The sequence below is a fragment of the Petromyzon marinus genome, chromosome 17 (assembly GCF_048934315.1).
Source record: "Petromyzon marinus isolate PM22_M1 ecotype Great Lakes invasive population chromosome 17, UKy_Petmar_22M1.pri1.0, whole genome shotgun sequence".
Classification (NCBI taxonomy): Eukaryota; Metazoa; Chordata; class Hyperoartia; order Petromyzontiformes; family Petromyzontidae; genus Petromyzon; species Petromyzon marinus.
In genome coordinates this window covers 20,296,920-20,324,228 of record NC_133683.1, presented here as the reverse complement: position 1 = coordinate 20,324,228, position 27,309 = coordinate 20,296,920, and the positions used below count along the sequence as shown (strand labels likewise).

The 27,309-nt window shown below is 42.8% G+C and overlaps 1 protein-coding gene across 3 annotated transcripts in view; it reads right to left on the bottom strand.

The window, feature by feature from the left end:
* LOC116943189 (A-kinase anchor protein 6-like) overlaps positions 1-27,309 on the bottom strand; it is a 120,087-nt gene that overhangs the window by 19,645 nt on the left and 73,133 nt on the right. The window contains exon 9 of one of the 3 annotated variants that reach the window (XM_032955826.2): positions 15,357-15,381. The exons of the other annotated variants lie outside the window; for them this stretch is intronic. Coding sequence (XP_032811717.2) covers positions 15,372-15,381 — 10 coding nt within the window. The 3' untranslated portion in view covers positions 15,357-15,371. Of the gene's footprint in view, positions 1-15,356; positions 15,382-27,309 lie in introns of those variants that run through there. 3 annotated transcript variants of the gene reach the window in all.

Genomic DNA, 27,309 nt, shown 5'->3' with positions numbered 1-27,309 from the left:
GCAGTGAAATATTCTCAAAAATGTGTGACTGACGTCACAGGTTCTCATCCATTAGTGATCTATTATTTTGTCTACCGTCGTGACTTTACCAAAATAAACAAAGAGTATGGATTCCTGCAGTCACGAAAGCTTCAAATCAAGATTATATATATTTATATTTTCCATTTAGTTACTTGCCACCTGAGTGGGCGGGTAGCCAAAATTGCATGACTTACTTCGACTTCAAGTCATTAGCGAGAAGTGCTTGGTCAGCAGCAGAGGTTGGCACCCAATTAGCTAAGCTCCTGAGTTAGCACCGCACTGGGGAATCAAAACACTCGCACTCAAAACGGTAGTCCTTCATTACCTGGCCCACGAGTGTGACGCAGCTTATGTCAAAGGTAGCATCTGATGCTCTTCCAATTCCGTACAAAGGGTGAAGGTGCAGCCCTGCAATCGCTCGCTGACGCCACTGCTGGCGGAAGAGCCTCCACTAGAGGGGGCTCTGGACATCTTCGATGCCTTTGGGGAGAGGTCAGAGCGCCCGCACTTTGCCACACCACGTGCCCTCCCGTCGATTGATTGCGGTGTACCCGGTTCCATTGCTGGGTGAACAGAGGCGGGGGGGAGGGGGGGGGTCTGAAACTTCCCCGTTGTTTCAAATGCCGTGCTGGCAGATTGAACCGGCGACCTGGGTTGCAGGTCCACCAGTGTGCTATCCATCACACCACGGCGGCATCCCTCAGTTCTGTATAGGTAGGCATAAACATGCAATGGAGCCGCCTCGTTCAAAGCCCCGTTGAAAAATAACAGCATTTTTTTTGTTATGAATAATAAAATGGTTTACTTATCTGACAGAACCACGTTTTGATTGTGGCTGCATGCATGCTGCACTTCTTTCGCCACCGTACGTAGCCAACTGTGCTAATCGGAGGTGCCATACGTAATGATTTCGCACCTGTAAACAGAGCCAGCGCAGAGTGATTGGGGGTTGCTTTGGGTGAGGTTTGCAAGATGTAAAAATGTCAAATCTGGCCCACCCAAAGTCTCCAAAGAAATTACATCTGGAGATATTAATTTAAAATGAGTCTGGTCAATCAATCAGTAGCGACTTAAAGCTTTCGTGACTGCAGGAATTAATATTCTTGGGTCTTTCAGAAAAGGCACGTAGATAGGTTCAAAGAAAATCATCAAAAATAACAGAAAACTACGACGTTTCGATCGCAACGCAAGCGGTCGTCTTCCTGAACCTATCTACGTGACTTTACCGTAAGACCCAAGAATAACAATTAGTAGCGCTTTCAGTTTCTTCATTCGGGACTAGCAATGTGCTCACTGAGATAATAACTGTTAACTTTTGTAAAGCCTGGTTCATGCAAAACTGCATCTCACAACGCTGTATAAGACAGACAAGCAATACAATACACTAAAAAAAGGACATTGCAAAGGTCAGGTATAGGACATCAAAACTTATTGTGGAGATCACGAAAACAGAGAATTTCTGGTGGCCTACTGGCACAGGGGTCAGAGCATTGAGCCAGTACAGCTGAGATATTTGGTTTTAGTTGGGGCAGCCCACTTGCAATTAAATCAGGTTCTCGAATGGGATTCATTGATGGGCTCAGCCCTGTCACCAATGACTGCACAAAATACAATTACATTGAACTTGCTTTTGCACTTGATTTTGTTGAAACACAGCTCTGAGAATAAAAAAAAGAAACAGTTTGACTGGCATGTGATGAATATGTAGCAAGGCATGCATAAACACGTGTCACTGGTACATGCAGTAAAATAAAGGTCACGTAAACAGGTTTCAGAAGCAGTTCTATGAAGTTCCCTTCTGTGGACCGTTCACTAACACACAGGGCTGAATTTCACGATAACCGATTTGAAAATTTACCTCATCGTGCAACGCACAATTGTGGTAAAAAGTTGGAGACCAAATGGAGAAAAAGACCATTTCTCAGCCGATAAGCCATCTGTAGGTTTTGTGTTCGGTTTGCTTTCAGTTGAGGTTAAACATCATTATGCGGTGTCATTGGGTACAGCGCAGAAACTTCCTTCCTATCACGTCACAGGCAATATCTGCTCCGATGCTCATACTACTCACTCTGGTGTGAAAGTTTAGCAAGCTCAATGTATCAGTTGATGGAAACGTTGCAGATGGAGGGGAAATAAAGCCCCTTAGTCGTGCTCAGTATTATTACAGCGTTCAGCTTTATGATTTTATCGGTAGATGGTACAAAGGCATTACAAGAAAAAAGTGGAAGAGCAGAACATTGAGCTTAAATGTGGCGCCATGGGACTCAAGAAACGGCTTAAGTTGGCAGGAATTATTCCAGCTGCAGAAGCATAAGCTCTCTAATCCTGGCTAGTTGGTACACAGTATTACGTTCTTTCATTCTGCTACACCACCACCTCTAACATAAAAAAATATATATTGTGGGCTTTATACAATGTAAGTGTCAATCAATGAGTGAGGTGTGCAATGTGACGATATTCTAGAGAATAATACACAGGTCATGGTAAAATACGTAAGAACCAACCAGGTATATCCTAGGAATAAGACATCATCAACATCATCATCATAGAGACATCATAGCAGAGTTCGTGATTCAACATATTTATCATCCTCACCATTGCGTGTCAATTCATCACCATCACATCTGTTATGATGCATAATGCACAAGACAACAGAGCAAGTAATGATTCAGCATAATCTACATCACGCCGTATCAATTCTCCACCATCATCATTGTCATCCGACTCATCATCATCATCACATCCGTCACAATTTATAATCATTTTCGCTTTATTTATAACGAGCTTTACTACTACCCGGCTTCACCCGGGATTTGGATTCTTGTCTTCGATAAATACACGGCCTACGCGGAGGGTGGAGGGGGGGTGCGTGACGTCAGCAGGCACACTGCGTGACGCTGCCGCATGCGGGTGACATCACAGATGTGACGTCATAGCTCACGTGCCGTGCAAAATATATACATTATTGCGCGCCCCCCCCCCCCCAAAACAAAATACAAAAGTCTATTTTTATACTTTTTGCATTGTGTACAGTCTGGAAGCTACCCACGTCACCACGTCATATTTCAAGTCTGTTACATGTCGAGAAGTATGCTAAACATTTCAAACAGACACACATTCACAAATTTCCCTTTTTAATATATATAGATAAGCACCATATATGCACTGAATGAGTATACAATCATGAGAGGTTGTACGTGAGAAAAACAAGTAAAACTACGATTTAAAAAAACATAAAAAGCCACTTAATAAGTATTCTTAGCAAAACAAACTCAACACATTCATCAATAACACGGTGCCCTTAAAATGAATAATACATAATAGGCGATGTATTGGAGAATAGCCCTTCTTTATAGCACGCAAATAGAGGTCAGAGAGATAGAGTGGATGATCAGAGATTGAGCGGATAATAATAGATAGAGTGAGCAACAATAAGGACAATTTTCTGAAACATCGCCCATTATATAATTTTCCTTTTTAAGGCCACAGTGTCATTGGCAAATGTGTTGAATGTTTTTGGTTTGTTTCTTAATTGCGCCTGTGCCCCACTGCCAACACAGCAGCAGCATCACCAAATAATTTGGCCAGGCAAGAATTCTATCTGGCGGTTATTGTCCTCCACTAGACCAGCTGGGAATGCTGCATGCTCCATACCTGTCGCTATTGTACGCGTTATTGATGCCAAGTACAACTTCAAGAATGGTAACAATGTCATGCACTTTTATTGTAGGAGCGTGGAGGGGAGCAGTTGCAGTTGTTAAATATATTGAAGTCGTCGCATTGAATGAAGACCCCACGTGATTATCTTTTTGTAAACATATGTCAAAGCAACTAGTGTGAAGGATTCCGTGGCTGCGATGTGCAGCTCTCCCGTGTGTCTACAGAGGTTGTACCACGCGTTGTCTGGCGCGATTTTGACTCCCGAAGAAGTTTCCCAGCACGTGCAACAGAAACGTCGGACATCGTGCCGAACAACATGCGGTAACAATCCGAAAACCACATCGGAGAATGTATTTCAACGCTATCTAGGCCCCAAAGTTGTATGCTCTTTTTCATTAATTATTGTGACTAAACTTTCCAATTGGCAACCAAGTATGTACTCAAGTTTGTAATTTGGAATGGCTTCCCTATTGCATAATGCCATGAGGTCTTTAATGTCCACAAAGCTGGGCATTAAAGGATATTGACCATTGCCCCCATTCCAGCACTCAAGGGTTAATACCTTCCTTCATGAGTCCCGACTGGTAACAGTGGCTATGGCAGGCAGTCACATTAGCCCCCTTTACAATAGCGTTGGGTACAAGCTACAGAAACCCCACTGACTATGTGGAACAACGAGAAAAAAGGAGCCCAATTGTAATAAAAACAAGAGATTACTCGATTCATTTTTTAACTGCCCATTGTCAACCCACTGTTAGATGAAGGCCACCCCCAAGCAGGGGCGGAGCCAGGATTTTGACTTTGGGGGGGACTGACTTCAATATTCTGAGATATCCAGAGTAATGTTTTCCAATGGGCGCCACAAATGTATAAAACAAATTTTGTTGTATTTGAACGTGGAGTTTTTTAATCGGGTCGGAGCTGCTGATGTGGTTAATACGTTTGATAAGTTCGAAAGGCTGCCGCTAAAGCAGCCTGCAGGGCAGCACAAGGTGGCAGACAGCATTTTGCAGCAGCCGGATATCCAGTTATCCCGATTACCGACTTTCCTAAATTTTCAGGGGGGGGCTAAGCCCCCCTCAGCCCCCCCCCCCCCCCCCCCCACTCGTGGCTACGCCCCTGACCCCAAGGCATGTGGGTTGTTTGAACATACTTCACCGTGCTGGTTAGTGCAGGTCGGTGTGAGGGCCCAGTTCAGATTTCATTCACCACGGGGGTCGCCACCTGTCCTGGTTTTCCCAGGATCATCTTACTTTTGAGGAAGCCGTCCTGGGAATTGCTATTTCCAGAAATTAAATGTTCCGGTTTTTATGTCAATTGGATTATAATAATAAGCCACTCATCAAGCTATTCCTTCTTTCAGTATTGTACATCGGTGGGGGCAACCCTACTCATCACCAGTGTTAGCAGTGGCCAATAATCAACCTCAGGTCGCTGGGTTAATAGCGCACTGCACTATTACTTGACCGCCACTTCACCCCGGTTAACTTATAGGATTTTTTTTTCAAAATTATGTTCAGAAAGGTACGACTAACAAATAATCTGAAATGCATTCAGAATTTATAGAGAGGAGATCAAGAGCAAGCTGACTTTTTGGGTCATTAAGACAGGTCAAACCAAATATATAAGCATATATTCAGCATTTATAGTTCTTGGCAAATCGTTTGCAACTCTTACGGGAAGGGAACTTGAAGTGAGTTTACATTTAAATTGCCTATTATTCCTCAAGCTGGCTGCTTTTCAGAGTCATGCTTTTAAAACATCGTGCTGGTAGCTTATCACAGCGACTCCTCGATGGGATATTTCTTCATTTGCATTTTGATACAATAACGAAATAAAAACAATAATACAATTGTGGACAAGTGGGTCACATCACAGGTAATTGCTCTCAAAACACAACGGCTAATGTAGCGAGAGGAGACATCAAGAACAAGTAATTGCCTTTTTCGTTGGTGTTTTTAATGATTAACTTATTTGCAGTGGGAGTTGTCAATGTTGGATTTAGCTGTCCTGTATTTTTTGATATTGAAACTCCATGTTCATATGAATTATATATATGCATGTAAAACAAATTACTTTGCCTTCAGTGCCAGACTTTATTTCAGCTGGTAAGACCCATTGAGCTAAGCAACTATTTACTACTATTTTTATTTTACCAGGTAAGGCCCACTGAGCTCTCTTTCAGAATCGACCTGCCCACAAATGATAGCTCAACGAAGTGGCTTATCATGTGGAAATTGATAGCAGCCAAATACTCTAAACGCACGTTTCTAAATGTGTAGGGAAAAAACGAAGGATCCAGAAATATATCCACGCAACCACGGGGAGAACATGCAAACTCCAAAAGTACAGGTGTCAGGGTCAGGATCGAACCCATGACTTCCTTCATACCAGGTGAGGGAGTTAGAATCTCGCCACAATCATGAGGTCAAATAAAATCAATTCTAAATAAAATAATAGGTTTTACCATTTCTGGCAATAAAACAGTTGTGTTAAGATGTTAAAACACCAAACAGATCTCTTTTGTAAGGAATCCCATCTGCATTAACCACATATACTTGTGGTGAACATTCAAACAAAAAACATGCTCTGGTAGTATATATGTAGTGTTCGATTTCACTCGGACAACTTCTGTCTTTCTCCGAACACCACTTTATTTACAACTCTCAGCATGTCCTCCACATTCCACAGTATCCTGGTCGCCACGGCTCGCTCGCCATGCTTCACTCGACTCGCTCGCCACCTTTGTCTCTCCACTCCCCACGATTACTTCGCTTACTCCGCACTCAGCGACTCCGCACACAGCAACTCCGCATACAGCGTCTTCACACACAGCGTGTCTTCGCACACAGCGACTTCACACACAGCATCTTTGCACTCAGCAACTCCACCCTTCAACTCTTAACTCCAACTCTGTCTTCCAAACTCTGTCTCTCAAACTCTGTCTTCCAAACCCTGTCTTCCAAACTCTGTCTTCCAAACTCTCCACACTTCAACTCCCCCCCTGTTGACTCCAAGCTCTCCGCTCTTCAACCTCTCTCCAAGCTCTCCACCATTCAACCCCCCTCTGTTGACTCCGACTCCCGCTCTTATACCCGCTCTCATTACACCCACAATTAATTAATGCTCGTCCCTACGGCACTCCACGTGACCGTCACGTGTTTCTCCTCCAGACCTTTAGACGCCTCTCCAGCCCCGGCAACAGCACCAACCAATGACAGCCGTCCACGGCTCTCCCAGCTTAATTGCCCCAACATAACCTGCACTGTATTCGCCTTCACTACAGGCTGACCCAACATAACCCGGACTGTTTGTGTGATCATGCAATCACGCTGTTTCCACAAGGCACCTTCCTACTTCTCTACATATATACTGTATTGTCTTTGAAACTGATTGGTCCACACCAGAGACAGCTTTCTTTAGAGCCTATTGGACGCCAAAAGGTGAAATGCACAAAATAAATTATAATTAATAGGAAATGCTTTTTGAAAGTAAATTTGAAAAATAAATTTCTTTGTATAAAATACCTGCATATTTATCGTGCTGACATAGAAGTAAATGTAAACAAATGAACTAAATTCAAGGAATTTCCTTATTGAATGTTATGTTATCAACACCTCTAAAACAATTAGAATAATTTTCAAAATTACTATCTGCCAGAATGACATCAACACTGAACAGTAGCCACAATTGAGTACATTTTGTACGTTTAGAATTTCCTGAACAGAACTTTCTATTTACTTTTGCAGACGCCGCGAATGCCCTTGAGACAATGCAACACAAAGCAGAAAAAAAAACCTGCCACAGCAATAGCAACAAGACAAATGGCACATTTTAACCAACGACCACTTGAGCCTCATGCAAGGTGAGAGGTAGTGGTGCACAGAAGACGCAGCAAAAAAAAAACAAATCAGCTCTGTGGAACATCATTGCACTGACAAAGTACTGATTTCCATCCACAAGCTACGGTGACTTTGTGCTCTCGGGGGGGCTGTGATATGCAAGGGGCATTCCTCCGAGTCAAAGGTTGCATCGGCTTGACTCCAAATCCTCGTCAAAATGGATTCACAGAGCGCAGAAGCTTCTGGAGGGGATGCTTAGCTTGCTGTCCAGTTCTGCCTTGAGATGATAAGGGGGCTCAGGGCGCTGTCTGGGACAGCAGGCGACCGTGAGCTCGCGTCAAGAACTGCAATGACTCACGTGACACGAGCAACCTCGCGTCCCGCATCATTGCCTAAAATTCAAGCTGGTATTGTTCCACGTTGCTGAACATTCCCTCAACACGCATGTAAAAAGCATACTTTATTCAGAGTTCAAGTACAAGTGTAGTGATATACTCAAGAGAGACACTCGAAATAGGAGGCACTCTACGTGTATGAATTATAGCCTTTACAGGGTACAAGGGGTAACTACACTTATAGTCAGGACAGCTAACCGACTGCCTGACTGATAATGCCCGAGAAGGTGAAGACGTTGACGAAGACTCCAGCAGCCCGAGGGGTTTCCACTCCGAGCAACAGGCCCGAACCTTCGCTCGGGTCCCCTTTAATCCTCCTGGCGTGGCCTCGCTCCGCCCCCTGCCACGCCCCCCCCCCCTTCTGGAACCTACTAGTGGGTTTCCGGGATTACCTCACGTGCCCCCTCTATCACCTTTGCCCTAAATCCCTCTCTCTGATTATCACGTGACCTGCAGATAGACAGGGCTGCTGCAATCACAAATCCCTTTCTCTGCCAGCAACCCGCGCTATGTTCCATAGCAACACATTCCATGTCACTACACAAGAAAGGCCCAGGAGTAGACCCTTGATGAACCCACTGCTGGATGCAGGTCTCTCCATGCCTTGGCGGTCACAAGGATTGTTTGAACATTCTTCTACTACACTGGCCAGTGTCGGTTGGTGAAGGTGGGGGTGGGGGGGATCTTTGATCGGTTCAGATGTAGGGTTGCCACCTCTTAGATACAAAAACCTGGCCATATCATGCAAAGAAGGGTATCTCAGAGTAACGGAAGCAGGAAGAACTACATCTAAGTGCATTGTCTACTTACGGATTTCCAAGCACATCTCTTTCGAAGAGAGGACGTCCTGGGAAAATACTTGGGTGGTGTGGCAACCCTAATCGAATGTTACCTGACAATCACATTATCCATGACCAAAGATCGAATTTAGGTCACCAGGTTTATAGCACAGTGCGCTAGCCACTGCACCACTGCTCAACCTGGAATAACGTAAAATAATAAATGTACAACCTTTTGTCAATCCACTGGTTGATGAAGGCCTATTCACACCATGTCATTCATGGAGGTTGTTTGACAATATTTCATTATTACTGTCAGTGCAGGTTGGTGAAGGGGCAGGCTCAGGACCAGTTCATATATCACTCACCACAGATGTTAACCGAAGTTGGGAATCAAAGTCAGGTCACCAGGTTCATGGCACATTGAGCTAACCACTGCTCCACCGCTCCCCCAGGACTGATGTACGTTTCTCAAAACAAATATAACAATTCTTCCATAACCCTGTTCCTTGGCCCGTTGTGTGAAGAATTTGCTGCAACCAAAAAATGGGCCAAAAATAGAATGGATTCACAATGTAAGCCCAGAGGGAGTAAACACCATTGTACATTTTGATATTGCAGCACAGGTGTGATTAGCATGGTCCTTTCATTGCATAAGTGGATTATACTGAGAATACACCCCAGGCTGTATTGTCTGTTGATTTCCCAAATCCCTGCTCAAGTGCCACAAACCATTGCCTTGGCTTTCATAAACCAAGGTGTCTTAATTGTCTGAATTTGAAAAAACGAAGTCTCAAAGGCAAGAATCGTGAGGATAAGGGCATTTGTGTCACGCTTATGTTGTCATTTTGGCTCTAAAGAAGGCTTTGTGAGTCTTCTGATAGCAAAAAATTATCAGTTAAATGGCTAACATGCACTAGGCCTTCAACAACACAAGACCTTTATTGATGCGTATGTCACTATAATGCCCCCCCAGGAAACGATTTTTTTTCACCGTAATAAATGCCACGGCTTTACATTTCTATTTTAATTTTTTGGCTACTGATAAAATTATATATTTATTTCTGGCCGCGACAACATTAGTCACAAATGTATGTTGCGGCCGTAATTAATGATAAGAGGCGCCATATCCATCTTAGGGGATGACTGATGTCTGCGTGACGTATGTCTCCTCATTGCGGCGTCGCTGGGAGGGGAATCTGCAAAGACTTTTGGGAATTTTTATCCCATCAGGCCGATCAGCCGTGGCAGACAGCACATTTGTTTCAGCAAGGATGAATAACCCATGCTCTCTGCTCCTCTTTTATTTCTATTTTTATTTGTTTTATCTGGGACCTGGGTTTTTAAAAATCAATAATGTATTAAGAAAGCAGATTTGGCACGCGAAAAAAAAGATCTATTGCTCAAAAATAGACTCTTTATCATGTTGTGTCACAGGGAAGTATGGAGGCGGGCCCCCTGACCTCACGCAGAGTGCACCCACATTTCTATAAAACTTTGGGGGAATAATTTCCAGTGTATCAGAATTTTTTAATGTGAGAATTGAATAAGTGTGGTCTGTGCTTCATCCTAAGAGATCCGTGCCAGGTCATTCCAGAATCATTATAAAACGAGTCCTGAACCAGTGCCAGGCTTTTATATATATGAAGCACTGAAATAAAAACACACTGCCCTAGAGAGAGATAATGACCGTTGCTTACGCTGGTACACTATTGTTTTCAATGTTACCTTGCATCACATTGGTGAATGATGCCGTAATTAAAGTCCATAAAGCCAACTTACTTTTCAATCCCAGCCGAATGCCATTCATCACTACTCTCCGACGAATTTTAACTTTGGTCGCGAAGTTCACACATTCTATGATAATTTTAATGCTTCACTCACGTGGCAATTCGATAAATTGTCACGATTCAAGGTCACGATCCAATTTGACAAAATATTTTTTTTTTACAGTAAATGGCAGCACCTCTAGTTGCTGCTGGTATGATATGGATACATCATGTACAGCATGCAAATCACAAGATATTGTTTATTAACACATGCGTTTTGCTGCATGTGTCGTGATGGGTACTGCAAGATCCGGCCAAGTCCGTCTGGTGCTCTCTGAGCTGCATTGGCTTCCAGTTGCTGAACGAATACATTATATGATCGCACTCATTGTCCACAAAGCACTTTCCACAAATGAACCACAATACCTCGCTGATCTCGTCAAGGAGCATAAAGCATCGCGCAAACTCCGGTCATCCTCGCAGCGGCTCTTGGCTCGCCATCGATCAAAGACGGTGACTGCTTCGCGCGCTTCCAAACGCGCTTCTGCAGCCATTTGGAACGCTCTTCCCTCCGATATTAGGAAGCCACTTGGGCTATGGCACTTTTAAATCAAGATTGAAATCTCATTTCTTTAGAACTGCTTTTTGCGTTTGGTTTGTTGTCCTTCCCCTGCACCTGCGATTAGCTACGCGCGATGCGAAAGAAGTTAAACATGCACACGATGCATGCACAAGTTAACTTAATTACTATTCGACGGATCAATGCAGCATGCCACCGCGAGTTATAAACTTTTCCTAAAGATACACAATTCACATTGAACTGCTTGGGTGCAAATTTAAGTACGGCATAACTTTGTGACTGGACAAAGTAAAGGGATGTTGCAGTGGTTTTGTTGTCCTTACCCCGCACCTCCGATTCGCAAGGTTGGCTACGTACGGTGCGAAAGAAGTTTAACAAACATACATACTTACGTGTACAAAGATGCATTCATACACATGCTACGGGACGACATGCACACCTTCAAACACACGCTACATTTTAAATAAGAGCGCTGCTCTGCCATTAAAATTGCAAGCGATGCACCTGTAAGCACTGCGCATTCCATGCACGAGCATCTTCCCTGGGGCGTGCCTGCTTTCCTCAATAGATGCAGATGGTAGTGGGGCCCACAGCAATCCCGCTGTGCCCTGGGGGGCTATGAGGCTGTGTTTTTGACAGTGAGCACGCAGCACCCGTGAGTGTGTGGGAGTCTCCAAGTGCATGTTTACTTTCGTCCTCACCCCGCACCCCAATTAGCACGGTTTGCTCCGTACGGCGAGAAAGAAGTTCAACACATGTACTCCACATACTTGTGCAAGGGATGCCGAGAGGCAAAGCCCATTAGGAAATAAATAAATGAATGCTCGCTCAGCGGGTCCAACGCCTCTCATTGATGAAGAGCTGTGACGGGGGAGCCGGCGTCGGGCATTGCCTCGGACTTGAAGGTGGAGAACATTTTCACATCCGACTGGTCTTGATTTAAAGCTTTCGTGACTGCAGTAATTCATATTCTTAGCTCTTTCGGTAAAGTCACGTTTTATTGTTTCCCTTCAACGTGACTTTACCGAAAGAGCTAAGAATATCCGACTGGTCGTCAAGGAAAACTAAAATGGAAACGAGAGGAGTCAGTTGGGAGATCGTTGGAAGAAATCAATGGGATTGGTAGATAAATGAATGAAAAGTTGAAAAAAATGATGGGGAAGAGGATAAAAGGAGGGGATAGAAGGGGGGCAGGGGGGGGGGGGCTTCGTGGCACCTGAACGGCGTAATTCCCTGATGCGTGCTGTGCGGATGACGGGACGAAGTTCAAGACTCTCCCGGCTGGAATGCATTTACACTTGTACGCTGGCAACTTCGTCAGCCGTGGCACGCCACGGGAAAGGGAGCATAGTCCAGAATATAATGCATGGAGAAAATACGAATAAAAGAGAATGGGAAATGCAAGAGAGAAAAGAAAGAATGGGAAATAAGAAGGAAAATGAACGGAACAATGGAAGCAAAGAGTCGGGAAAGACATGGCAAGGGAGGAAGAAGCTACACCAGTGTCACTGCACGGAGCGGTTTTCACAAGGGGATGGGGAGAGGTATTTAAAATGGGGGATGGCCACACAGAAGTTATTTGACTTATGGGAGGCTTTAGCTGATTTAGATGAATGTACAGCCGCTTCTTGTCAATGCACTGCTGGATGAGGGCCTCCCCACGCTGTTTCGGGTCGTGGAGATTATTTGACCACACTTTAGCTCGCTGCTCAGTGTGGGTTGGTTAAGGCTGGGAGCATGATACACAACATAGTCCCTGAAGCAGCCAACATAAATCTGCTTTGTGCACATTGATTGCCCAGCCAAGCGCTAAGCCAGGTTTGTACCTGCTTAGCTTCCAAGGTGTGATAAAATCGGTTGCAATCCGGGTGATTTGATCAGAGGCATCAACAGGTACCGATGATCAAATCATGCTGCACATGCTCAGTATCGTAAGATTTCAGACGTTGAGCACGCTTGGGCATGGTCAGTGCTGGGATGGGAGACTCCATGAGAATACAATGCCTTGGGTCTGTGAGGTGGCCAAGCGATGGCAGTACATCAACATATTATTGAATCTATCTGTGAGGAGCTCTGAGTATTTATCCCCTTGTCCGCGTGAGTTTTCTCCAGGTACTCCAGTTTCTTAACATAAGTCAAAGCACTCATTAATTGAATTCGCCAAAAAATCCAATGCAAGATTCCCCTGAAAATAAGTACACTACTGTGACTAATTTTTCTGGGTATATAAAGGGAATTATTATTAATAGACCCACGTTTGCAAATGCACATTATGACTCACTTAAAATTGAAATATAACATTTTATTGTAACTTAATGTCGGTTAACTCCATGGCATTCTCGTACAGATACAGTATATATTTGTTTTTTTGTTTCAAATGTCCAAGGTCAACTCACCAATTTCATTATCCTATAATTTATGGCCATCATTCTGGTTGCAACGAGACCACATTTGTCATTGTTTAGCTATTTCTGGAGAAGTAAAAGCTCACGTTTCATACCCATTTTATGAACCAATATGTTCATAAATTGTGTATCATTTATAAAAAAAAATACATAGAGAATTATACACTGGGGGAGTAATAGTGGAGCAGTGGTTTGCACACTTGGCTATGAACCCAGTGTTCTGAGTTCAATTTCTGGCCATGGCAAACATCCATGGCGATTCATATCTGAGACGGTTCTTATCCACCCTCGAACTTTATCTTCCTGCAATGACCAGCGTAGTGAAGTATGTTCAACGAACCCCCCCCCCCCCCCATGATTGACACTGTGGGGGAGGTGTTCATTCAGCAGTGGATTGACAAAGGGCTGGAAGTAAGTTATATCCATACTATATATAAATACGTGTGTGAAAAATGTGCTATAAAGTACTTTCAGGTGGTGAAGTCATAGTTCATAACAGGCTTGTAAGATGAGTGTAAAAATAAATCTGAGTTGGATGTAACACTTACTCTCGCTTCCAGATACAAAAAAAAGCGAAATTACCAAACGACAGCGCATAACCTATTGAGAAGCGTAACTGATTTGATAAAACAGCGGCATGCAGGGTGGGATTTAAGGAGCTCTAGAAAAAGCCAATAGCTTGCAGATTGTCCTTCTCGCAGACAAAGCTTGCTTTTCAGCCAGCGAGCTGTAATGACGTGGCCGATATCCCGCAGATTTATTAAAACGAAACGTCTAAATTTTTACACCGGTAACCATCTCTCCCCAACATATGTTCGGCAGTTGCAATTCCTATCATTACGGGGGCCTGAGATGTCCCAGGTGAGGGCTCCCGTTGCTCCGACTGGTGCAAATTACCTTATACGAGCGGCCCAGTGATGTGCTGGCACTCAGATTGGATTGTAAATTTCATGTGCACGCTTCGTTTTGACAGTTTAATTTTGAGTGTATTTGTTAGTAATTTAAAAGCTTGCCAAAGTGCATATGTTTGCACAGCTAGAAGCGGCGTAGTCTCGTAACGGTGGAAACCAACCAAATTTCAGCCAAAAACTCATTTATTTTCTGTTTGCTTTGCTGACGACATACAAAGATATGTTTTGAATATGCAATCGTTCAAGTCATTTTTCATGTTCGTTGGGTTTTTTTTACATGATCTTATAGAACAGATGTCAGTGATTTGTGATCATATCTTCGAAGAAGATAAAAAAACCCATGCATTGGCAGAGACTTAGATATGTAATCTGTTTTCATATCTTCTTGAATACCACCGTAATATTTCATTCTGAGAATAGATACGATAGCTTTACAACCGACAAACATTCACACGTATTTGGAAGCAACGCAGCGCAATTAATTTCCCCAGCTCAATTACGGTATATTGAGACCAAAACTGGCGAGAAATAACATCTTCCGAGTCGTTAAAAAACGCGCAACTATGTCATTCTTCTGAACAAATGTAATCGACGTCCCACAGAGCGTGATCTGGAAAGCTGAAATGATCAAAGGAATTTTCAAGCAAACTTAACAAAAAAAATAGAAACACTTTTGTTTGGAAATCAGCTCCTGTAACATTTTCAAAGTGTTTGCAATTTGAAGGCTCACAAAAGGGAATTGGGGAACCAACGTGTAAACCCACAATTTAATTGAAGGCTCTAATTTAGAGCTTGATTTGCGTTTGGAGATTTTCGAGTTGGGAGGGGAGGGAAGGAGAATGGTTGATGGGAAGGGTTGAGGGGAGTGCCTTGTGATCAAAGTACCTCTAAAGGCTCCCTTTCGGCTGTTGATCTCCACTGCCAAGCCGACTCGGACGGACCCAGTGAGGGGTACAGCCCTCCACCATCTCAGTCCTCATGGAGCAGCTGTGTTTTCATTGGCAGCACTTTATACATTTCTAGCAGCAGCAGCAGCAGCAGCAAAAAAAACATTATTATTATAAGCACATACACAAGGCAAATAGTCCCCCTCTCTAGCACTTAGATGCTGTTGGGGCCAGGACTCTGTTGTGGCCAGCGTCTTGCCTTGCCAACTTCATCTCGATGGTAATGATGTTGACACACTGCATCGGGTACTCATTTAAGGCTGAGTCGACCTAGGAGAACACCAATTCAGAAATCCCCCGTTTAGTGTTGGGGACCATAAAGAATAGGTGTGGTCAGAACCAGACCCAGACAATTTTGCACGCACCTCATCATTTTGGGGCTGAGTCAACCAAGGTGAGGCCTAGTGCAGAATCGTGCACCACTTCCTACCGCAAGATTGCACTCACCATCTTCAGGATCCTCCATGGCATTGCCCTCTGTCCATCTATCCCATCTCACATATCATCTGACTCAACTCCCTTCCACGCACTCTCCTCTCCAGCAACTGAGGCCAAGTCCCCAGTCAACCTTCGGTCATTTGGCAAGACACTCATTCTCCTCTGCTGCCACCCCCGCCCCCCCATAGCCTGGCCCTCCCCCCAGCAATCCGTGCTGCTGACTGACTGCTCATAGTGAAGTCCAGGCACAAGATGTACAATTATTTACTTTTGCCTATGACTGACTGCCCACGTCTATAAAACGAACAAAACAATTGAACCTGTTTTTTTTGTGCAGCGTCTTCAGACGTGGCACGCATGCACAAAGGCTACACAAAGTAAGATAGTATTGGATTATTGTATTGTACATTTGATAGCGACGCCAGTTTCCTTACCATTGAGACACATTCCCCCAGTGGCCTCTCACCTGGATCTAAATAAAACGCTACCCACGTACACACCTACACGGGGCTACCTCTTTGCTCCGTTACTTTCCAGCGAGTGTATCGCAAGTGAGTGCTCTGTCCCTGCATCTTCCTGGGGCGCACCCAGGGTTAATTTAAGCACCTCGCCTCGACACAGAGGGTGCTGAGCTTTGTGTGGGCAGGAGGAACAACGGCTTCTCAAGTGCTGATGTGTTTAGCAATGCTGAATTCACACACCGATCGGCAAGCGTATTTTGTGTGTGTGTTATTTTTAGCTCAATTTGCTCAGTTTTGCAATGAGCATACGCTGACCGTTCAAGTAGAAGATCGACATATTTTTTTCAGTTTTTTCCTCCCCCTGCCTAGATCCAATTGCCTCTATCTACAAAATAAATATGCGCGCTCTTTCTCCACGGCGTCTACGAGTTGTGCTCACATTCAGATGCGACGTAAATCCAAATTGTATTGCAATGTATTGCCAACAATGTCCAGGATGGTCAGGAATGAATCCCAGGTTTTTGGGCCTGTTTCGCAGCATGCTAGATACTTTGCTAGCACATATATAAACACATATGCATAGACGAGCACACAACCCCCTATCCCACATGTATACATGCGTGGCGTTATTAAATGGTCCCATGCAAGCCGGCTTAATGCACTGCAGCTTTGCAACGAATTGGGATGCGTGGCTCAATGTATGTGGGCGAGCCAGCCCTTTGCCGCACCAGCGCGCAGTACTTTTGTCGAGTTTTGAGAATATTAATAAACAAAGCGCAGCAGGGCTAAACTCGTCCGCAATACATGTTACATTTTAATACAAAACCGTGATGGGCCATGGCAACCTTTTAACACCGCTGCCGCTTAAGCGCAGATGGAATTTGCGAAACGCGTTGGTACGAAGTACCACGGCTGGTGTCGGTGGCTCTACAGGCCCGGCACTTTTAATGGCTCTGCTATGCTCAGTGTGTTGTGATGGATGGCAGATATTGCAGCATTTCCAGATCACAGCTCTAAAAGGCAGCGGTGCCCTAGCACATTAATTCCAGGCATGTCAGCATAACGGTTCGAACTCACATATCCACCGGGAGCAGTTAAACATCCTCAGCTCATTTGCAAAATCTTAAATAATTCTTAGGTCTTTAGAGCAAATATATGAGGTATAACTGCAACTGTATTATTTTTCATTATATATTTTTTTGCAACAAAGCAGCTGAGAAAACATTGAATGGCAGGGCAGGCAAAGAAGAAGTTACTTGAAACTTTGCAGATGAAAATTCAGACTAAAGAAGCCATTATAAAATGAATGAACCGACTGTAATTAAATTGTAAAACAAGCAAATGCTTTACATAAATATTAGCTCGGTTACGTTTGATCGCTGGTAACAGAAAACAAGCTAAATTTCAGCTTCAAACATTAAATTAAACTTTAGGCACAGTGGTGTGATTAGTTGATATCGCCATGTATAAAAAAATGTAAATGCAGAGCTTCTCACTCATTAAAATATTTGTATTATAATTTTCAGCCCTTTCTTAATTCACTGCTGAAGGAAGCAACCAAATGCTGAATTGGTTCTGGGGATTGGTTAACCATACTTGAGTGCCGTTTTAGTGAAGGGGAAAGTCCAGGACCAGTTCAGCTCTGCTCAGGAATCAACCTTGGGTAGCCGAGTTCACCACACTGTGCTAACCACTGTGCCACCACTCCCCCTCTAAATGGTTACAATTCTGAAAATGTAGTCGCTTTATGTGTAGAAACAGGAGTCACCTTAGCACAACGAATGGACAAAACCCCCTCATCATCCATCCCCGACTCTGTCCTTCGTGTAAACCCCAAAAATGAAGATCCCCACCAGCATTTATGTTGCCCATCTTAGCACAATGCACTGCAGTCACATTTCGGCATGCAGTTTATTGTGAAGCCAACGCGGAGACAGACCATAAACATTTCAGAATTATATCTTTGGAGGCAATACGGCACACTGCAGCATCAGCTACATTTTCACTTGGCTGGTACCTTTAAAGCACAGGGACTCATGCAGAATTAATAATTCCTTGCACGGCCATATTTCTGCCCCTATTTTTTTTCCACCAGGAGACTTACAAAGCCCGCACATAAGAAATAATTTCATCCGATGCGTTTATCATGCGATGAAGACAATTTCCAAACAGTTCCTCCAAAGGGCACATTGCACCAGCGTGAAATACTGCTGCTGGATTAACGTCTCTCGAGATGACAATATAGTTCGGGAAGAATTAATCCATGCCTTAAAGACCACTGCTAAAGCATGGTTCAGAAATGTATATTGAACAATTCAGAGCCAGTGAGGGTGTTTAATTTACCATCAAAGGTCATGGTAAACAGACAAATAAAATTGCACCAATTCCTCAATTAAGGGCTTGAAAGAAATAATGTTTTATGGACAAATCGAGGCTTATTTTTATGCACACTCTGCAACAAAATATATGCAAACAGCCTGCTGTATATCGTTTTCCAATTAATGGCCCAAACAAAATCAATGGAACACAAATTTTTATTATTTTTAGAGCCCTTTGCCAAACCATGGCTGGGATGAATGCATCCCCACGCCAGTGGTTGTTTGACCATACCTCACCAGTGAAGAGGGTACCCAAGACCAGTTCAGATATCACTCGCCACTGCTGTTTGCCACGGCTGGGAATCGAACTCAAAAGATCCGGGTTTATAGTGAAGTACCTCTAATCACCGATTTTCTCTAGGACAGAAATGTGCGTGAAAAAGAAGCAATCAAATGAATATTATGACACATACAGCGGTTAAGCATACTCATTGCCTTCTGTATGGAATGCTGAATTGCATGACAGTAATAATTCCCCCCACACCCAGCTGAGCAAAAGCCAAACCCTCGACATAGTGGGCAGCTTTTCTACAAGTTTGTTTTTGTTGTTGGTGTCCTATGACAGTTAAAGGAGTTGATGCATTTTAATCTTGATAAGATTTGAAATGTGCATGATACTGGCTAGAAAACCAAGGGCTGCATTGCTTTCAAATATCAAGTCAAATCCAAATACTGTACTCATACTCACAAAATATGTTTTAAAATGTCAAATATTAAAATTGAGATTCATTTAGCATACATATCTTACTTATATTACCTGTTTCATCATTTGAAAGCACAGCATAGTACTGTTTTGTAGCCTTGATTGTGGAAGGTAATCAATGTAAAAAAAACGTTATCCCAGCCATACTATCGGCATCATGGCCATGAGACATAAAACTCAATTGGAACTTTCACAATTTTCCCACATGTCCTGCTACAGAGAAAGTTCGTCTCAAACAGACGAACAAATACTGTAGGTTTATTCGTCAGAGCAGAAATTTTGCCAAATTAATCAAAAACATAATTTTACTTCGTATGTTTTTGTATGGAGTAAGCAAGCTGAGAGCATCAACTCATGGCATTTGAGAACCAAGTCAAATAATCAACGGTGCCTGCTCAGACTCTAGCCCAAGATTGCAGCGGTAGCTACGTACGCTGCGAAATAACTTGAACACACATACATAAAATCCAATGCTCCTGACCATTGAGCCACCCAGCTACTCGAAGAACACCACTTTTTGATGAAATTGGGCAGCCAAGTGACTTGAAGCTACACTTAGGCAGCTGGGCAAGGTAGTCAGTCGCACATGGACGCAGACCACTCGTGCCGTCAAAGCTGGCAGGCCGGCCTCTACCCACGCTGGCGTGAACGATGACTGCTACTGCAACGCTGTGATGGGGTCAGAGCCAAATCGTGTGCATTTAATCAAGTCCATCGGCATCCATGCCCGACTGCAACAGGCTGCCGTAAAATATGGCGGGCTTGGCACTGCCCAAGCAGGACATGCCGCAGCCGTTCACCTGGCAAGCATGGCAACACAGGCGCGTCAACACAAGCAGTGCCACGGGCATTAACTCTTCACCAGCCGGCAGCAGCCTGCGTCAGTTAAAAGACGTGCCTTGGGCAAATTCACCAACTGGATGCGCAACACACATTCAGGAAACACTAACCTAAACTTGTGTTTTTTAAATTCTTAGTTTTTTCGGTAAAGTCACGTTGAAGAGAAACAACTAAGAATATGAATATGAATTACTGCAGTCACGAAAGCTTTAAATCAAAATTTGTGTTTTTTTGTTTCAACCAGGTAGGGCCCACTTACCAATATAGTTCGTTTTCACAATGTGGCCTGACCACAAACGATGGCGCAATGATCGTAACGTCGCGTGTGGTGGGGTAAAGCGTGGGTGCTCAAACCTCTCCTAAGGCGTCTGGCCAGAATAGAAAAGGAAGTCAAATCCCCTCCAGAGATGCTCCACAGAGCTCCCTTTAATGAAGGCCATTCCGCCAGCAGTGTCATTGGCAAGCAATTTGCGGGGCTGCACCTTCAGCTACTTTTACATGCAGAAAAGAGTGTCAACACTAACCGACATGTAATAGCAAATGAAATAAGCAGACAATGTCTCTATAATAACAAACAACACATCAATTATAGGATATGTTTATTGCATAATTGTTGATCAGAGTTGAGCCTGGAATTGAATTAGATAAATGACCGCCATGCACAAAAGGTTGGTATAGGTCGTGGACATGGTGAGCAAGGAGATGGATAGCACGGCAAATTAGATTGTTGTATTGCTCTTCTATGCTCTCGCGTCTATGCTTTCCCCTCCTTCGCCAATCCCTACTGAGCAGTGCAGATTGGTGAAACACAGTGAAATAACACAGTGAAATAACACAGTGAAATAACACAGCGAAATAACACAGTGAAATAACACAGCGAAATAACACAGTGAAATAACACAGCGAAATAACACAGCGAAATAACACAGCGAAATAACACAGCGAAATAACACGGCGAAATAACACAGCGAAATAACACGGCGAAATAACACGGCGAAATAACATGGTGAAATAACACAATGAAATAACACAGCGAAATAACACAGCGAAATAACACAGTGAAATAACACAGCGAAATAACACAGCGAAATAACACAGTGAAATAACACATCGAAATAACACAGTGAAATAACACAGCGAAATAAAACAGTGAAATAACACAGCGAAATAACAGTGAAATAACACAATGAAATAACACAGTGAAATAATACAGTGAAATAACACAGCGAAATAACACAGCGAAATAACACAGCGAAATAACACGGTGAAATAACACAATGAAATAACACATCGAAATAACACAGTAAAATAACACAGCGAAATAACACAGTGAAATAACACAGCGAAATAACAGTGAAATAACACAGTGAAATAACACAGTAATATAACACAGCGAAATAACACAGTGAAATAACACAGCGAAATAACACAGCGAAATAACAGTGAAATAACACAGCGAAATAACACAGTGAAATAACAATGAAATAACACAGCGAAATAACACAGTGAAATAACACAGTGAAATAACACAATGAAATAACACAGTGAATTTACACAGTGAAATAACACAATGAAATAACACAATGAAATAACACAGTGAAATAACACAGTGAAATAACACAATGAAATAACACAGTGAATTCACACAGTGAAATAACACAGTGAAAAGCACAGTGAAATAACACAATGAAATAACACAGTGAAATAACACAGTGAAATAACACAATGAAATAACACAGTGAAATAACACAGTGAAATAACACAGTGAAATAACACAGTGAATTCACACAGTGAAATAACCCCCCACTGACCTGCACTGCATCCGGAGGCATCGCATCCAGCAGTGGATCAACACAAATAGGGCCAAAATTTTACATCATATATAATGTATTTGTAAAAATGTTGACACTTCTGAGAATTGGCAACAATACCACGTGACATGTGCTGCCTCCGGGCTCTGGAGACCACCTGGAGAAGATTCCAGGCCACGTGTTCACAACGATGGCGAACAAGTGGAGACTCTTCGACTTTTTGAAGCTATTAACAATACATTCGTTATCATGTTACAGTGTATTATCCGTTCTTTTTCCATTAAAAACGATAGTCCCACGTAAGCGTTAACATTTATTGTAAGCATCCTGCATATAAGGACCTTGGAAAATGTGCACGGAGGGGTAGGTGCCGGGGCGTGTCAGTTGTTGGGCATGACATGGTTAAGCTGCTACAAGCATGGCAGGGCCACATTACATTTGGGAGGAGTTTGTGGGTGGCAGCAGTGAGAGCATTGGTGATGAGAAATTAAAGTCAGTTGTGCTTGGCGATTATGTCGTCTGTGAAGCCACTCACCGTGCACGTTCTTGCTCCAATGTGAGGAAACGCAGCACGACCGCTCATCTAAACGCACACGTGAGCACGTGCACACGTGCTCCTTGAAGGATCAGTAAAGGTGGTACACGGAGTCGGAGAATGTTTGGGAACGCACCTTCACATATTCAACCCCTTTTAAGTTATTCACATTATTCTTAAGCAGCACCTGTTTATTATTATTATTATAGCGCTTTGTCCATCCATTGCTGGATGAATGTCTTTTCATACTGGTCTCCCCATTGTTGGTCTTTTCACGGGGCTCCACGGTGGCCAGATGTTAATTACCTCGTCTGGAATACCGGAGGACGTGGGTTCGATCCCAACCCTGACGCCTGCTGTAAATTTGGAGTCTGTGTCTCTCTCCGGTTTTTCCCCTCCATATTTATAAACATGCGTTTTGAGTCTTTGGCTGCTCTAAACTTCTACGTGATAAGCTGAGCTATCATTTGCGGCCAGGTCGCTTCTGGAAAAGGGGCGATATAGCTCATTAGGCCTTACGTGGTAAAAAAAAACAACAAAGTTTAATAGCTTCACACTGTGTGAGTCACAGGGGGCAGTTGTTTAAAACCATACTTCACCATCCTGGTCATTTTGGGTTGATGAAGAGGAGTGGGGGCCCAGGACAGGGGGCGGACATCACTCACCACTTGAGTTAGCCATGACTTGGAATCGAACTCAGGTCAATGGATTCACAGCGCAGTGTGCAGTAATGACGCCGCCACTTATGTCATGCAAGCTAGTAACATGGGTTATTAATAATGTCAAGTTTTTTTTTATAATCCCAATAGCACACGTTGTTGAGCATGGAAATGATTAATACTGCCGATTAAAAAAATAAAAATCACGGTTCCTATTAAAAGAAAATAATTTGTAAAACAGAATGCTTATGAGATCTTCTAATCTCGTTTTAAATGCATAATCTACAATGCACGAGCAAATTTGGGTTCAAAGTATACAGACATTCGGATGTCTAGCACGTGAAACACTAAAAGAAGGCTTGGAAGATATAAACATTACAATTTAAATGTTTCTTTCCATGAGAACTGTGGTTCGTATGCACTTGAGCACAATTGTATTCAAATTACACAAAAGATGGCACAATCAATGAGATATTTGCAGACATGAATTCATATCGATGGCCGTGTATTGTACACATCTGTGTGGTATAATCTTTATAAATTACACACGCATTTTGTTCCCAAATGAGGCGCGGTGCACAACGTGAAGCCAAAACATTTGTCGAGATTTCGAGTTAAAGTGCCTGCTGTTTTTGTTTTCCTCACAATATTAATAATGATATCCAGTGTGTAGTGTATATGTCTCAAACAGAAATCGTAATCGAAGGAATTAAAATAAATTATGCAAAGCCACAATTGTTTTTTCCCCCTATGATCTCGAGAGATACAACGTTAGGCCACTATGGAAGAGTAGACCAAACTACCCCTTGGCTTTGGAGGGGCTTTCTTGAGATCCCTGTACTGGAAGTTCTTCTGCCAGCAGTGACGAGTGCACGGATTTGCCGGGCTGCCCCTTTGTCTGGACAGATAGCATCGGCATTATATATTAATTTACTTATTTAAACTTATCATTATTATTACTATCTCCAGTGAGTTAAATATTTACCAATTGCCAGACATTTGCAGCAGGGGTTTCTAAACAGGGGACTGTTGGCACAAGCAGCAAAATGAAATATGTAAATTTGAGTGCTACATATTTTATATTCATTTTAATGTATATTTCAGTAGATTTTCTATGTATTAATATTGTATCAATGGTAATGTTGCTATTATATATGAGGGCTATGACACGAGTGTTGTATTATTTATATTTTCATGCCCTTTTTTTAAATGTAAAATAATTTATAAATGAGCACCTATTGCGCCGTATTACATTGGCAACGCTCAGATACATGTTGCTTGAACAGAAAAATACATTACACTTGTGAAAGAACTCTCACTTTATCCACCTCGGTGTAAAAAAATGAATCTCAACGATAAATTGTTGACATCCGATCAATTATTTAGCGACAAAACACAACTGGATGAAAACAAAACAAAAAAAGTGGCAATTATTGCGATGAGATTGGCAGCGGCATTCTGTATAATTGATTGAGGCACTGTTGAATTCACAATGCAATCAGAAATATTTTTAAACAGCTTCAGGCAGCTAGTAACTAATTTACAGGAACGCTCAGGACCACCAAAGATTTGTGTTTGTGGTTCAAATTCCGCATCTACCGCTAAATGATGTTGACAGAATTGGAGCTGCATTTCTACATCGGCTGGGACTGAAATCCTGGATGGGCCCGGAAGAATACTCGTGTGAGATTTCCTAATTAAATAGTTAATGAACGCAGTAAATCATTTCAATGCAAAAAGCCAATGTACAATTTCTGCAGAGGAACTTTAAACCAGCATGAAACAGATTACAATCTGGCACTTCCGTGCACGATACAGCACAGCAGCACCAGTAAAGGAAACATAGATGGATCATGTGCATTCAATAATTTCAAGGCCATTAAATTTGAGAACAGTGTCTATTAGTGGTGTAATTTTCTGGTATCTCTGCTGAAATATATACAAGGCAAACCTAAAACATTTTAGAGGACATTTTTGAAATACATGGCACAACAATGCATTTCAGTCGACTATATGGTAACATTTTCAGGCATTAGCAGAATTTTATTGAAAATGCTTGCCTGTGCAAGCATGCATGCTATTGCCTTACTAGATATATGAATATAGTACTTTGAAGAAAAAATCTTGCTAAGAAAACAGTGCAAATTTTTACCATTCAATCTGTTATAGCTTTATGCACTTTTATTTTGGTCGTCATCATCATCAGGCATTGCCTATCCACTGCTAGATGAAGGCCTCCCTGCGCCATCACCATCCCGACATCGTCAGTGTGGCTACCATCAGTCTCATCGGTCCGTCTCCATGTAGTCATCCTCTTGAACGCATTCTCTCCCCTGGATGCCATTCCATCTCTGATCTCGTCCATCGGCCATCACCCCATCTCGCGACTAGTCCTGTCCAAGGCCATGTACGCTTACAGTATTCACCGTCAATGATTTCTCTGATTTGTTATTGTTCCCTGATCCACGTGTTCCTTTTCCTGTCGTGCAGTGCAATCCCGAGGCATGCATCTCGCCACGCTTCTTTGTGAACGTTTCAGCTTTTCTTCAATTTTCTTTGCCAGTGTCCATGTTTCACGTCAATATTTCATAGCTCGGCGGTGTGCGCTGATTGAACGCTTTTCATATTCAGACACATCGGTGTGCTCCCTTTTATTACTTTGTTCAACTTTCGATGAGCCACTACATCGAAAGAGACATTTTATTTCAGCCGGACATACTCGATAAGCTATGATGCTCTTCTTCAGAGGCGTCCACCCCAAGCTGTGGTCAGCAATGCCAGAAAATTACAGGGGTAATTACAAAGGTACACAAGTTAAGCAATCATACATCAACTCGAACATCATAACAGAATAACATAAATAAATATATATAAATAACACTCCATCCTGCTCTTGTTCTCTATATTTCCGCATTTTCATACGAATTGCCTTCAATAACTGCTGTGTTCGTCCAGCGGTGCTGTGTTTTCAAGTTTGTGTCCTTTCAATGTTTATTTTATTTTGTTAGTTGTACACGACTTTCGTTTTTCTCGTCGTTATTTTGAGTCGAATTTGGTAGCCTTCTATGTAAAGTTATTCACTCCGTTAAAATGGCAATCATCAGAAGATCTGAGATTCTTAACACATTCTCCAGGTGTGTAAGCCTTTATTTCACCAATTTAACAGTTGCAAGATATATCGTTGAACGTTTCTATAAATGATCTTGGTGAGAGTGTAGATTCCTTACTTGACTCCACTTCTGATTCCTATTTTCCTTTTGTAGAATAAATAATTGTAATTTCAAGTCCTTCGTCAATCCACTGCAGGATGAGTGTCTCCACACACCGTTGGTCAGCTGTGGTAGTTGAATGTATTTCGTTTCACCAGGTGATAAACTCGAGAGACCACGATAGTCTCATTTGCAAGAGTGACCCGAGGCAACAGGCTGCCAGTAGGGGGTGATGATTGCTGGACGTACGTTGAACTTCTTTCGCACCGTACGTAGCCAACCGTGCTAGTGCGGAGGTGCGGGGGCCGGACAACAAAGTGAACTACAAAGAGCATTACTATGTATAATCCCCACTGAGAATTTGTGGGGGGTAATAGTCACATTTGGCCAATTTGGACCCTGATACCGGTACACAATGGGTCTACTCCTGCGAATGACGTGAGGGGTTATTTAACGTCAACTGTGAAGTGGCCAACAATAAGAGGGCACACTGCACTCTGAAGTCAGCAGACCGAGTGCAATTACCGACGACGGTTAAGAGCGGTGGTGAGTGATATCTGAAGGACGCTATCCAAAAACACACGTTATTATATTTAGACCAACCCATACTGATTCACGTGGTAAAGTATCCAGCAGTGAGTGGACTGAAATATGGCTGGGGGGAAAAAAAAACTTGAAACCCAAGACCACGTTATTCTATAACAGGCAGCGATTTATCAGAATTAAAATCTTTACTTGGACTCGGGGAATTTAAGCTCAGCTTACTGGAGGCTAAAAAGCTCCAGTCTTCCAACAGTCATCACCATGTTCCACTAACGACAGCACACCAACTTGGACAAAACAACTTGGAATGCAATTTAAAAGAATATACATTGATGGACTATAATAACATGTACTTGTTTCCAACACATATCTTGGAAGAGGCTTTGTGATCATCCTGTGCTACCAATTGCTTTGTAAAAGCAG